Source organism: Habropoda laboriosa, unplaced genomic scaffold (genome assembly GCF_001263275.1).
Source record: "Habropoda laboriosa isolate 0110345459 unplaced genomic scaffold, ASM126327v1 scaffold346, whole genome shotgun sequence".
Taxonomy (NCBI): domain Eukaryota; kingdom Metazoa; phylum Arthropoda; class Insecta; order Hymenoptera; family Apidae; genus Habropoda; species Habropoda laboriosa.
The window spans coordinates 629,943-645,338 of record NW_017100529.1 but is presented as its reverse complement, the minus strand read 5'-3'; the positions used below and the strand labels follow the sequence as shown (position 1 = coordinate 645,338).

The 15,396-nt window shown below is 40.3% G+C and overlaps 1 protein-coding gene across 1 annotated transcript in view; it reads right to left on the bottom strand.

Annotated features, from left to right (window-relative positions):
• Positions 1–15,396, bottom strand: part of LOC108576531 (fasciclin-3) — a 23,294-nt gene that overhangs the window by 7,092 nt on the left and 806 nt on the right. Inside the window, exons 2-8 of the mRNA XM_017939542.1 lie at positions 15,064–15,390; positions 14,103–14,237; positions 13,813–14,001; positions 13,287–13,471; positions 10,624–10,765; positions 10,035–10,085; positions 8,548–8,661 (exon numbers count right to left, since the gene is read on the bottom strand). Coding sequence (XP_017795031.1) covers positions 8,548–8,661; positions 10,035–10,085; positions 10,624–10,765; positions 13,287–13,471; positions 13,813–14,001; positions 14,103–14,237; positions 15,064–15,390 — 1,143 coding nt within the window. The remainder of the gene's footprint in view (positions 1–8,547; positions 8,662–10,034; positions 10,086–10,623; positions 10,766–13,286; positions 13,472–13,812; positions 14,002–14,102; positions 14,238–15,063; positions 15,391–15,396) is intronic.

Here is a 15,396-nt window from a genome sequence, read left to right as displayed (position 1 = left end):
TACTCTCCACCCTTTATCAGCCTGGCGTTTATAATTCTCCTTGAAAACGACGAAAAACGAGAACGAACTCGTTGGACAAGACGATCCCTCTTTGTAAGTGAAAACACGATCGCAATATGGAAAAAGTGAAGGAGTGTATGTGCAGAATTCGGAAATGTTTCGTCAACGAGTGACAGATACAGGGTTCGATTCTCTCTCGCTTCTTCTCACCCTTCCTCATCTTTCTTCCTTTTCTCTATCGTCCCTTCCATTTTTTCCCCCTTTTTCTCTCTCAATAATTCATCTGTACGACGCCGTGGACACCTACGTTCGTTAACTTCGTTTTGTTCCTTCTCTCCTCTCTGTGTGTTTGTATAATATATATATATATATATATTTATATGTACGCGTGTGAGTGTAATAATTAGAACTTTTCCATAATCCTCTCTGTCGTTTGTTTCGCGCGCGCGTCTTTTCAACGATGACTGAGCTAAGCAAAGAGATTATATCCGTACAAAAGTACAAAGAACACTTATTGTCGACGGGAATGATATAACAAACTCACACGAAACTCACTAGTCGAGAAAGTATATTGTTCCGGGATCGCGGTTAGTCTCATCTTTCGTGTTATTATACACACACCCCCCTACTACAGTCCTTCCATTGTCGTTTCATTTTCTTCTTTATCTTTCCACGGTCAAACGAGACAGGTTTTACACACACACACAGATATAGAACACGACGTAACCGCGAGGACAATTTCTGATCGATAATTCATTCGACGTTCAACTTGCGTCTGATTACGCGAATCTGATCTTCGTCATGTTAGTTTTCACGTCAATTTAACGATTCCAAGCGCGATGAATATTCCGCGTCGAATTACTGTTCCTCGTCTGACACTTTTTCTTTCTTATTCGTCACCCCTTTACCCCGTTCGACTAGTTTTCCGCGAGCAGACGCAAGGTGCGAAGTCATTAAATCATCCAGCTTGTCTAAAGTATCTCTGTGTGTGTGTCTGTCGTTTGTCGAACGAAAAAAAAGCAGGATTATCGATCGAATATAGAGGTCGGGACGATGAACGTCGAGATAGGGAGGAAAAAGAACGGACTGTGTCCCTTGTAATCTCGTTAAAATGTCGTTAAAGCGAAAAAACACATGCAAACGTTGTTTTCTGTTGCGAACGAAAGGGAAACAACGAGGACTTCGCCTTCTAGAGAAATGCTGCTCATGCTAATGAACACACCTGATTTCACAGCGTATCGAACGTGTATTTCTCTCCCATTTTTCTTTTTTTTCTTTTTTTTGTATTTCTTTATTTTTCGTTTTCTTTATAATCGTTGCGACTGCATCCACTGACGGGACGATTCGTATCGATCGTTACGAATTAAAGCATCGGTATCAAAAGTCTGTTTTAAAAAATCAAACGTCGCGCGCGCGTGTGTTTCACGACGAATTCACCGCGACAGTTCACACCGAGGGATATAAAATTCGTTTTAAAAAATTGCATTATAGAAAAGTGTGTTCGATAGGTTCGTGGAATGATTCCAGTCTTTTGTCGCGATCTCGACGATACGAAGATGCGTTTATCGCGTTGGATGGATGCAGTTCTGATTTCGAGTGAGAATGTTCGTGGATTTCCATTTGATTCACCCTGTTCGCGTTAACCCTTCGAATTATATTTCAAGTTTCTTCCATGTATTTCGCAATTTTTATACGCGTTCTTTTCATACAAACTTCTTACAAAACGTGTATTTGTGCTGTTTCCAAAGGATACATATTACTCGAGTAAACTCGTGTTGTAAAATCGTGAATAGAAAAAGCATCCGGTACGGAATGGTGAAAAAAGAACGACACGTTTAGAAGGGTTAACGATCGATCGAATGGAAAAATAGTGTGTTTCGAAAACGTCGATGACCATTTTCGAGTCACTGAGTCGCGGCATGTTCGAGTATTATAAGAGTATTACAAAGATCGTTCGCTTCGAGAATAGTCGTTGAGTCTTCGATTGAGCGTGCAAGATTGATACCGCGTGTTACACGTAAAAGGAAAGAAAAAAAAAAAAAATAGTTCGCGTGCGATACGGCGCCTCTTATTCCCGAAAAAATCGAAGTAGAAAGAGACAGGCGGTCGGTTTTCATAGGCCGGCTGAATCCCGTTTCAAATGTACAAATAATACTGTCCTGAAGAGTCGTCTAAATTACAGAAAAAAAAAAAGAGTTGAAAAGTATAAAACGCGAGATACGATCACGTGTCTCAGTCAGCACGCGTGTGTGTGTCCGGATAAAAAGAAAGGGTTGTTTTATGTCTACGAACGAAAGCTACATCGTGGAATGTGTTCGTTTTGTCTTCGAACGTGGTAAACGGCGTGATATTTTTATTTTCTTTTTTTTTTTTTAATAGACATCCTTACGCGTGCACGTTAAGCGGTTTTTTCTTCTCTCTCGAGTTACAAAAATGCGAGCAGATTTGCAAAAATTTTTTTCGGTAATTAAAAGGATCGATAGGTGTTCTCGCCGGAACGCAAGTCGCGAATTACGAAACTCGCGGAAACGCGTGTTCATCGTGCACGCGCAATTCATCCTATGACATTTTTGCTCTAGATATTATTTTATCCTCCCCCATTCCCCTCGTTATTTTTATTTTATTTTTTTCTTCTTCTTCTTCAACGTTGATGCGTCCTTTAGAAAAAACATCGATTACAAAATTTGATTTGTTCGCGCTAGCGTGAGAGTTTTCCACTAATCGAGAAACGCTTGTCTTCTCTCTCTCTCTCTCTCTCTCTCTCTTTCTCTCTCTCTCTCTCTCTCTGTATGAGTTTTCGTACACACTTAATTACTTCGTTTTAATAATAACTAGACGTCGCGAGTTCGAGTATGACACGTTTCGTTCGCGTCAGAGCGAGGCGACAACCGCAACGATAGTCTCTCTCTCTCTCATTCGAGCTCGGTACTCAGGATCGGCGTTGTTCCCTTAACGCGGGAAACTCGATTCCGCCGATCCGTTTAGAGTAGAACGGCAGAATTTTAGGACAGCTCGCAAACGCGCGTTACCTAACGACGATACCTTAACGATATTCCCGATCCTTCAACTTTTCGAGGACGACAGATCAATTACTCCGTCGATCTTTCTTGAATCTTTAGCTGTGGTCTCGTTCGAACAAACTGTCCAAGCCACTTTAATTACAATAACATAGTATTTTCGAGAATAGATCGTTAATGTAAATGAATATAAGTAAATAAAAATCTAGGTTAAATTTCACAAGTGAAAGTTCAGATTTTTGAACAGATTTGATATTTTATTTAACCCTTTCGCTGCTCTAGACGCTTTCAGGCATTCAGAATTTATTCTCGTTATTCAAACATCTACAGATTGGTTTTGCAATTATTACACTTTATCGAAACGTAATTCTTTCGTTCGTTCAATTTTGTCTTTCGACAATTTTTATATATTTCCTACCGTGGCCAGCGAAGTTTCGTTCTGCGTTCACTTCGCCGCAGCGAAAGGGTTAAATTCTTCGTAGCTAAAGAGTCAATACCATCGACAGACACCATCGAAGTTATTAAAGTTCCGATTGTTGTAAAATCGGTCCTCGAGAAGGTAAAGATCGCGCACGCGACGGCGACGTGCGTGAATATCTGTATCGAAGCGAGTGTGTTTATACCCGGTATTATGATGTCCGCGAGAAGAAAGAAAGGGCGGCGAAATCGCCGATTGTACGACGATGGGTCGCGGTCGAAATCCTATTTACAAAAGTTACACGGCGAACAGGGGGACCGAAATGTGTATCGAGGCATCGAGGGATCTCGTTCCCGATCGTCGACGAACGGAGAATCGTGTTCACGCGACTTAAACACGAACGGTCGTGCTTTCCGGCTACCGAACAGCTGCCATCGAAGAGACTTTTTCCTGTATAAGAATAAGATAAGTGAAACGAAATAAGCGGATCAAATTTCTTCGTATATATCTATATGTATATATATATTCTTTTTTTCACGCGATCAATCGAGCTTCGTCGGAGAAATACTAGTACTACACGTGTGTCTCACACGTGGAATAAATAATCGTGTGAAAAAAAAAAAGAAAGAAAAATTGATCTTAATAAACTAAAGTGAGATTCCTGGCGAGAGCGTAGAGAGGTACACGTGTACGAGATGAAGGCAAGGACACGTGAGCCTCGCTGTTGCTAACCTTTCACAGACCCTTTGCACTTTTCACACGTGTCGCGAGACGAACGTGCCACGAATAAAACCGAGGACGAGAAATGACACGACTTACGTTTTAACTTTAGAACACTTGTCGTTAACGTAAAGCAATCAGGCTTCGAAAATAGGTTACAGAACGATTTGACGTGTACCGTGATGTCCTTGTCACCGAAGTAAGTTGGATCGAATCTGAACCTCGATTAAATATTCTATTATCTCTGGAATAAACGACCAACAGTCGGCTATTCGAGTCCGCGGTATATCTCATACATTGCTGGCCAATCGATACAATTTTCATTCAAATTTTTTCACTCGCTAATTTCTCAAGTAAATTCGACGCAAATCGTGTGAAATTTCGATATACGATCGATCCAACTACCTCCAGAATACAGCGCGTCGAAGTATTACAGAAGAGAGTGTCCGAAAAAGTCTAGTCTGACACGATGAACTATCAGTGCAAAGGGCGGTGGTAGAACGGAAACGTATAGGTGACAGCTTATTTCCGCGGCTGAAGAAGGAACGACCGTCGAACAGGTGATCTGTCTTTAGACAGGCGTGTCCGTCTTCTCGTCCTTCTTCGGCTCCTTCACGTCCGTGCGCCCGTTCACGTATTCCGTGCTCGCGTGTATCGGATTCTCCTGGCCACCCTGCGGTATTTTCTCGTCGATGATACGCGGGTCCTCGTGATCCTCTTCGTCCTCGTCCCCGGGTGTGATGTGCGCCTCGCTTCCGGCGCCGACACCGCTCGCAGCTTCCTCGTCGCCCCGACGCCTCGCTGCAACAAGCAACGCCACGATCGGTCAAGGCAAAAGTGCGTGTGTGGATCTGTTCTTTTTTTTTTCAGTTTTTTTTTTTTTTTTTTTTTTTTTTTTTTTACATTTTCTGTTAGGGGGAAATATTTTTTTTCCGGAAAAAACAATTTTCTTTCTCTCTAATGTCTCTCTGTCGTCGCGGTCATTTTCGCGTCACTTTCTACACTCTAATTTTCGATCGATTCTCGTCGTGCCGAGCTTTCGTTCTAGCTCTCTCGGGGCATTGCAAACGCGCGAGCTAGATTTCACGTTATCCCTACTTTCTCGCTAATGGGATTCGATTTAAAGGTTCGATAATTTGGTGAAGCGTGTATCTCGAGAGGTTTGTCATACGTACCTCCGAGAAGTGGCAACATTTCTACGTATCTGTCGTGTTATCAGTGAAAGGATATCGAAGGTAATTTCAGCACGTGGATATTTTATTCAGGTGGAAAATCGAATTGTCCCCGTTACTCGCCGAGATGTTTCTGCCGCCTCGCTCGTGCGTTTGCTCTCGAGCGCGGGTTAATCGATCGTTAGAGCGGTTAATAATCATAAACATTCACAGGCAGGTCATCACACTAAATGTATATGTTCCAATCCAAGCAAAGAGGTAAATGTGAATAAAACGTGATCGTGGCAAGAAACTTTCAAACACGTAATCAGCTAATTAATTAAGGTAACACATTAAAAAAAAAACCAAAAAAAAGAAGAGACACGTGTTCTTTGAGAGAGGGGCGGAAGAAAAGAAAGAAAAGAAATTCGTGTTGAGTTGTGTTTGGAAGGGTGGATGTATTTCGAAAAAATTAGAGGTAGCTGTTACGAGCATGCTTGTACGAATAAATAATCTAGGGACAATGTTGCACGTTAGTTTTCCGGGTCTTGGATTAATTCGGCCAGGAAAAGTATAGTCGTGGCGAAAAATCGAGTAGAAATAAAAAACAAAAATAGAGAAAGATTGTAACATCGATGGAATAAAGGTCCTTGGTCTGATTTTAGCTGGAACAAATGTCACCACACTTGCCTTCGCCGATTGTTTTGTCGTTGCTTGTCGCAAAGGAAACTCCGTTCTTTCTCATTCGGCCCTGTGGGGCATGAATTTAGTGGAATCTCGTCGGGGATTTCTTGAACAACATGGCGCAACAGACAATTGTGCTCTGACTCAGTGTTTTCCAAACAGCTTCCGCGTTCGCAAAGTTCGCGTTCAATCGCGACTGAGCGATTTTGTTCTACTTCAATTCACCAGGTTCAATAAGAATGTATATTTTTCAGTTTTTTTCCACGTGCTTGTTTCATTCAGCTGGGTCGAATATTGTTTCTTTGGTTTTGATACCAACGTTGAAATAATTCTGTGACTTTTGTTCGAAATGGTCTTTGAAAAACACTGCGCGATTAATAGTGAACAGAGCGTAAATTAGGCGTCGTAATTAGTACATGCGATTTAACTCGTAAGCACAACGTGCATGCACGAATGATCGAAGTATGTACGTTGATAATTGAAGGTGGCTAATTCGACAATGATACTTTAAATTTTCGATCATTTCTTAAAGCATTTTTATCGCTTTAAATAACGCTTTTTCATTCAATGTTTAATCGAGATATGCAGTGAAGTCTGCGTTGATTTTTCGTTCGGAATACAGACAGAAATATTGTAGGATAAAATAAACAAAATGTATTTTCTATGTATGGTAAATAAATCTCTGAAAATGGTATTTTGAAATTATCGAAGGGTGTCTAATTGTAGCAGAATCTGCTGCAGATAGAATTTATTTGATCGAATGCTGTTGTTGGTACGCGATCGATTTACTAGTACCGGCGAATTTTAGAAAATGGTATTTTTGTCAGAAATACATTTGCCGAACCGCAAACCGATAAATTGATCGTTCCGAACAATGAAATTTTAATTTGTCCATTCGTGATACGAGCCTCGATTATACCTTCGATTCCTGGCATAAATGATCGAAGTTCAGCCGTGTTTATTCTCTTCTATATACTATCGGTGAGATTTTTTGCCCGTGACACGCTGGTTCGAACGGAATTAAAAATGAACGGGAGACTGATAGAATCGTGAAAATCGATGACCGCCACAATTTATTTCCGCCTCGAAAGAACTTTATGCATTGAAAGAGATGTTGCTTTTGTCCACGGTAGTTCGAGTAACTTTCATGTTGCTAATTTATTGCTCGATTTAAGGATTCTGAATTTAGAGATTTAAATGGGATATTTCCTTTAGTGGTAGTAGCAGCAGAAGTGAACATAAAATCTTGAAGGTTCAAATCTCTTTCCATTTTAGTTTATAAATTTTCGAATTTTCAAACTTTCAACTTTTCAAATTCCCAGAGTTTCTCATTTTCAAAGTTTCAAATTCTCGAACTTTCGAATTTTCATACTTTCGAATTTTCAATCTTTCGAACTTTCAAATTTTCGTATATTCCCAATACATAAATCTCCTTAAATCTCGCGCATGTCACGTTGATACTACGTTCAAATCGAAGGTAGGCTACTTAACAATTAAAAAGGAAACAAGACAAGAAATTCTAAAATTACGGTATCATTCGTTTCTACGGTTCAAGCGACACATCGGAATCTGGTGCAGCGATCAAGTGTTTTTCTCGTCGATTAGTCGAGATCAGGGACGACAACAACAACGTGATTAGAGAGAGAGAGTGTGTCAAGTGGAGGGAGAGTCTGATTAAAAATGGTCTGGCGCAAAAAATGGAGAAAAATGACGAGCAGACGAGCTGATGATGAACGAGGAACGAGCAATACTTTTGCAGAGGGGTTTGTTTTGCTGCCTGAGGTGACTTACCCCTGGACAGTGTCATGCCTAGAGTACGGAATCGCAAGGTAATTGTTGCTGTTTCTCCTTATTCTTTACTTGGCCCGACTTGCATGCTGTCCTATCGGTAGCGGCACAACACACAAGACATTTGTATACATACAAATATAGAGATATAAAAATAAGAGACATTTAATTATTTATAGTGGTGTTGTACATTTTCGAGAGATCGCACAACCTATTGTCTAATTTAAATCTCAATTCCATCAAGGAATATTTTCTTTTCATGTCTTGTAAATTAAGTATTTTTTTTTCTTTTCTCCAATTCTACATACTTTCTTACTCAATTCAACCCTATATACAATCTTAATCAAATGAAACATAGTGACAAAAGAAGTTACACAGAGCAGAGCTTAAAAAAATTGACTCGGTAAATAATTAACACACTGAGACAGTAGCTATAGCTAAAATGATTAAATTAACATCCTATCATTTGATACAAAAACATTCCGATCGCGCGTTGTGTTAATCTACATTTTTCTCTAAGTGGCTAGTTTTCTCTGTAAGTTTAAAAACCAAAGAAAAAAAAAACGAGAAAAACAGAGATTCAACTTGCTACTTTTATCAATGAAGTCTACGCATCGCTCGATTTTTCTTCTGATTTATCGTTTATCGTATTACCGACAAAAGTACACGAAAAATCGCCAAAAGGGATGGGGAGACGCGTGGTACGGAAACAATATTTTACGTGAATGGTTGGAAAAACAAAACAAAAACAAAAGAGATGGATACTCACCTGCGAAGCACCAGCGTCCGGTCGCACGGGCAAAAATTAGTATGAAAACGAGGAGAATTAGCACCAGGCCTCCGACGACGATTCCAATGATAGAACCAGCATCTAAATCGACGCCTGAAATTTTGTAAAAATATACGATCAAGCTTTATATACTATTTTCCTCGATCGATAAAACAGATACACTAATCTTAACTAGAAATCACTTTATTAACTATAGTTTCATATAAAAAAAAAAAAAAATTCCGCGCGTAACTTTGTCTATTCGTAAATTTTCTCCTGAATGTGATATATGTAAAATAAATTTACGTATGTATATAAAAATAAATCGATGAAAAATTGAATTAGAAATCATGCGCCAGTTTTACAAATTCATATATAAAATGCATTAACGTTTCTACAGTTTCGAGAACTAAGAGAAGCCAGCCTCAACGAAGCTTTAACATTTCCAAGACACGATCATGATGAATTTCGAATGTTTTCGTGAAGCAAAGTGTCGCTGTGTCTTGTACGTTTATGCTTGAAAACGTGTTTGATATTCGTGTACAGAAGCTGTTCGAGAAATTATCGGTACAACCGGAAATAAGGTGACACTTTTACCCAAAGAATCATATACTTTTCGATTGTATCGCGATTTCAGAAACACTTTGTGCATACGATCGATGTACGAAGCGATGTAACGATAAAAAAACGTACGTCTAACAATAATGTGTAACAAGCACTCGAAGCTTTTCACATTTAGAAAAATGAGCTTACACAGTTAATAGATCTGATGCAAAAATTGTGCAAAGAAATCGGTGGCACGAAATCTGTGTTCAATATCGAGAAGAGAGAGAAAAACGAAAAAAAAAAAAAGGAAAAAGCGTCGATTGATACAGTGAAAGGCGATCGCGCAGAAATTTAATCACGTTTATTTGAAAAAAATACAGATCTGCCATTCATGTTTGCAATGATATCAATAACAAACGTAACACGTTACATATACGCGTGTCGCATTGGCCGCGCGGAGTTCCATTCACGTTCATTCCATCTCTCCCTGAAAATCCCTCTATCAAGCGCGACTTTCAAGCAAATTGATGAGTGTTTGAAAAAGCGGAACGAAAAATGTGTCCGGCTAGCTGCACAGTTTACACGATCTTCCCTCGAACGCTTTAAACAAACATAGAAGCTAGTACATCTCGAACAAATATAATAGAGCTTTTTCGGTGATTCAAAAAGTCCAAGGATATCGCTTCGATGTTTTTAAACAAATCCAAATCGTCCGGATAGTATCAATATCGTTTTTCTGTATTTCTCATTTTTTCTACCTTTTCTACCTGTGAAACAGATCGCTGCACACACAGACGACAGGTATCGCGGAAGGACAAATAGAAATGACAGTGTAACGGGGAAAAAGTTTGGCGAACAGTTTTATTCTCGATGGAACTCCCCGCGTCTCGACAACTACACGTCGACTACTTACGTATAATAATTTGAAAAAATGACATTACCTAGTGCGTGCATGTGTTCGAAGAGCTTACCATAGATGTGACCGAACGACCCTGCGTGAAAGCATGCGGTGAAGGATCGATATGGTTAGAGACATATAGGCGCATACATACATACGTGTACACGCGATTGTAGAAAAAATATAGTCTAATTCGTGTATTCGGCGTAATTGGTATAGAGTACCGTGAAAGTGACAACGAACGTGACGTGAACCGATAGACAGCGGAGTGAGTATGCTCGATCGGATGATATACGTATATGCTGTGTGACGAACACGAAACGTGAGAACTATAACAGCGTGATCGACAGCTACCAACCAATTTAAAATCATTTTTATTGTCAACTTTTTCTCTCATACTTTCAACCCTTAATTACGGTACATACATACTTCTTTCAAGTTTCTGTTTCTTTTCTTTTTTTCCAAATTTCTTATTTTGCTCCTGTTCCTCGAAGAACACAATAGCCTTTCAGATTTTAAATTTTCATTGCGATCAAAACAATTTGCCGTGTCTCGCACTCTACTCTAGTGCACAGTGTGTGTTTATCAAGTGAAATAGGATAATCGAGTCGTGAGCGTCTCAACAGGTTTACCTGCGGGTTCTGTGGATGTCGACAAAATGATACGGTATTCGTTAGCTCCCTCGTCGTTACGGGCTTCCAGGATGTACACCTTCTCCGTGTCGGATTTCTGAACGCTGTCGATCGTCAGGATCACACTCCACGCTCCTCTTCCCTGTAATAACAGATACCTCTGTGTCACTACACCTTTGCGTTATTCTAATCATTAGGGTAATTAATTAGTAAAGAAATACAAATAACCATCAGGACGTAAAATGAACAAATTTTCGTCACACTTCTTAACCCTTTCGTTACGGCAGTGTTAATCATTTTTATTGGTAGTTATTCAAGTTATTCCAAGGTAGTATGTAACTTAAATCAAATTTAAAAATTGTGTAATAACACAGTCTCATCGTTCAAGTCACCTTTAAGATACAGCAAACGCTCGATGTTGGCTGATTATAGTCACCTTTGCTAACGAAAGGGTTAAAAAACGATCGCAACAGTCACTTTCAATCACGGTGAAAGAAATGTTTTTTTTTTTTTTTAAACGAATCCTTCCTTTCAAATTTTCCACAGAATTTTTCCATAAATTTCTCCGCGAAAACAGCAGCGCGGGATTTTTCGACGCGGGGCAGCACAGCCGGGAATGGAAATTGTCGACGCGTTCTCGATCGGGCTGACCGGTACACGTTTTTTCCACAAAGAAAAGGCAACTCTCGCGTAATTGTGTTTCCAGTGAAAACTGATTCGCATTGGTGGAAGGCTATTCGACTAGTAGTTGTCAACCGACAATCCTGACTTTTTGAGAGGCATTCACGCAACGGCCAACAAGCGGTTTCGAATGGGCCCTTTATTGCTTTCTTCTGCAATGACGCCGGGGGTTTAGAGACTGGAAACCTCTCGCTTGAATCGAACTTCTCCTCTGTATACTCTCTGTTCCGAAATGTTCCCCGACATCGCGCGACACGTGGCTCTTTGCATTTAAACGACGGTTTAATTTCGATCCCCGGTCGTTTCGCGAGCATCGTTGGTTCTACCGGTGCTCGAAACAAATTTCACGAATTGATATTCGGCTGTACTTCGAGCGCCGTTCTAAAGTACGCGGGTGTGCGTATGAATTTTAATTTCCTCGTAATATCGCCGATTCCTCGTTGGATATTTAATTTCGGCATTTTTGCAAATACCGTTATTATGGTAATTCTCGTCGGTGTAGGTTCGAGAGCTTCAGATGGTTTCCGGAATAAAATGAAATCCCGTCAGATGTCGACCATCGAAAAGAACTTTACGGGGTAGGTTGGTGAAAAGTACCAAATGTACGATCTGTGTCTTCCATTCGACAATTTCGAAAATGTTTCACGTGTCTTTTCCCTTCGTACTTCCTTTTTTTTTTTTTTTCATTTTTCGTACTCCCGTGATTTAGGAAATATTTTACGTGTTCTAGGTTTGATTCATTAGTTTCCTCCTTAAAGCTTGATGGAGAAAATTCCTTTCACTTTCATGCAAAAAATAAATAAATACTCGATAATTTTGGAAACGTGGAAAATGTTTTAATACTTCTCCGTCACACTCAGAATTTTTCTGAAACAATTCTTTATAGTATGATTAACGTCGTCACACCTTCTCGTTCTTCCTCCCGTCACTAATTTTTCTGTCATCTTTCCATTCAATTCTCCCAAGAAGAAAAACACAGAAACAGTTTATCCTCTTAACGGCTCGATCGTTCTTTCCCCCGTTTTTCCTCCAAACGAGGCAACACTCTCGCCTAACCGATAGTCGAATCATTTCGAGCGATTTCACCGGCCTATCGATAGGCGTCCGAATCTTTCGGAATTTCATTAAATCTCTTTGATTAGCAGCGAGCAACTTGGAGAGTCACGCAGATGCGTAAAAAAAGAAGAAAGAAAAAAGAAGAAAAACGGTAAGTGCACTGGTGAAAATCGATGCTCAGGAATGTGGAACCTTTGTTCCATTACCTTCTCTCCTCTCGTTCTCCTCGATTCCTCGTCTACCGTTCTGTTTTCCCCCAGTTTGCTCTTTCCGCTCTCGTTCTTTCGCGAGAAAACTCGTTCGGCCGCACCCCGCTCGAACTCTCCTCCGCGGCGTTTCATTATTTATTCCATCGTTTTCTGTCTCTCCCTCCCTCCCCCACCCTTCTCTGTTGGCTGGAAATTCAACTCTGGTGATTTTTATCCAATTAATTTTTACACGCTCCTCTTCATTATTTCCTTTCGTTGCTCGACGAGAACTCGACGTTAATTATTATTCGAGCATCTCGACAACCGAAAACGTTCAATATTTATGAGAGAGGGTATTAGTATACTCATGGCGTGTATATACTCTCTTGTCCGGCTGATGTCGCGCGTCGACTGAGAGAGGGCAATCGTTTTATCGATAAGATAGCGGTAGTGGACTTTCTTTTCCTAGCAGGGAGAATGTATATATTATTTATCGCGATAATACGGATCCGTTAGCGTGGAGAAAAGTTTCGAGGAACGTTTCATACATTTTTCAAGGTACAACTTCTTCGAGCTACTACTGTTATCTTATACGAAATTACACCTCTTGACTTTGTAACAACGTTCGGTTACTTTTAGACGTCGTTTTTTCGTGTAATTACTGAGAAATGAACGGCGGTAAAAATTGATACCGTTGATTTTAGTTGAGAATGTTAGCGTAAGAGCTCGTTAATTTACCAGATCGACAGCGGTCGAGGTTTCAAGTCGGTTACTCTCGTCGGGACGACCCTCGTTGATCTTTTCATCGTTCACCCGCCATAAGAAACGCGGCCTAGGGTTCGCGTAAACGGTCACGTTCACGATACCCTGGCGTCCAATTACGTATCCGAAACGCTCGATGGTTGGCTGCTGTTGAGGCGGATCTGGAAAAATATTCTACCCTCAGTTTGTCGAATTTTTACGGAAAATTTGAATATTAAGTGTAGGTTGACAGCTCCAAGCGGTAGAAATTTCAAACTGAAGACAGTGAAAACATTTGAAATTGCTGTGGTTATCTACAGTTTCTAATTTATTTTAAGTAAATTACTATCTTGTAAGATAAGTAATTTTTTAGAATTTTCTTCTCAGAGATTTTGAAAAAATCTTTACACTTTTATGAAGTGTGTAGAAAATTTCAACTTACTTATCTTAATTAAAGAAAAATTCTGAATTTTTCTGTTCGAAATTTCTCTAAATTATTTCACTTGAAAAATCGAGTACTCACAGTAGACTTGCAGTTGCATAGTGGTTTCCTTAGGCTTGTCGAGGGCGATGTGAGTGGCAACGCATCGAAGAACCTTGCCATTGTCGGTCCAGTCCAAGCTGCGCGATGCATTTTGCACAGCCACTGATTTATCGTCCACGTTCGAGTCGTAAATCGTTGGTCTCTCCTCGTTACCAATAGGTTCGTCGTCTAATTGTTGCAAGGGTAGAAGAATCCATGTATAATCACGGTCACCGAGTTGTCGAGAAAAAAGGTTAATTAAGAAAAATCATTATTCCGCAATTAATTACCAAGGAACAAAGAAACGTTCGCTGCTGGTCGTCCGGCTGGTGCGCTGCAACTCACTTCCAGTTTTTCTCCTTGTCTGTATATGCTTCTGCCGTAGGAGCCATGGCTGGTCTGAAGCTCGGGATTATTCGGTGGTTCTGGGGGAAAAATCCAGTTACGAGCATTAATTTTATCTTATCGTTCAAGAACGTTTAATTTCACGTCGAATTTTCTACCGGAGAGAGAGAGAGAGAGCTTTTAAAATTGGCCCCGAAACGTCACTGGATCATTAACATTATTTCGTTTGACGAGTGAAACGTGCTTATTTAAATTCAGGTTTGAAACATCTTCGGTTCTCGATCATGGCCCCCGGTTTCTCGTCATTTATCTTTATCGACTTTATCTGAAAACAGTAATTTCCTTTTCGCTCCCTCTCTCCCTCTTTTATTTCTCTTTCCGTAAGCAATTCTCTTAACGAAGATTAATTAGCTCTCGAATTCTCTCCTACACGTAGATTCTACTCGGTAATATTTTTTCCCGCGTGTACAGGAGAGAATACTTTTCCCCCGGGGCAACTAATGTCACGAAGTTCCACCGATTTTCTCATTAATTTCGGGGACCACGCGTAAAAACGTCGACAATTAATTACAGGTGTACAGGTGTAATTATAAACTAACATTTTATACTTGCACCGATGTGTACCGTTGACAGAATCTTTTTGTTATTCTCTATGGTGGAACTGATTCTTGTAGGAACTTCTCCTTTTATGGTCAAGACACAACGAAAACAGATTCCATTTGTAATAAAGTTCATTAGGTCATTGTCGAATACAAAATCTTTCTCCTTCGATGAAGTGTTAACTCGAAATTAGTGGGCAATTTCTCAGTGAGAAATTTTAACTGATAAAATTTTGAACCAATTTCTCAAAATTTGACAAAAGGCGGGAAAATTGCTTGTGAAAAATGAAGAACAGGTAACACATACTGGCGACGATGATCTTCAAAGATGCCTGTGCCTCTGGTCGTACATCAATGGCCGTCAGAGTACACTTGAAAATTCCGTCATGGCTCTCCTTGATTTTGGCGATGTGAACTCCGCACTGACCCGTTTCTTTGCCCTCCCCATAATACTCGACACCATCATCGGCTTGTTGTTCCTTAGACAACACCCTGCCACCTTGCTCACCGGGTATCTCGACGCGGCATACTAGCAGCGGTTTACCGACTCTGCACAAAATGTTCAGACTCTCGCCTAGCCGTACGGCGGTCTGTCGTTTTGGCTCGATGTCCACTACCAGGTTCGCCTTCACTGCTGAAA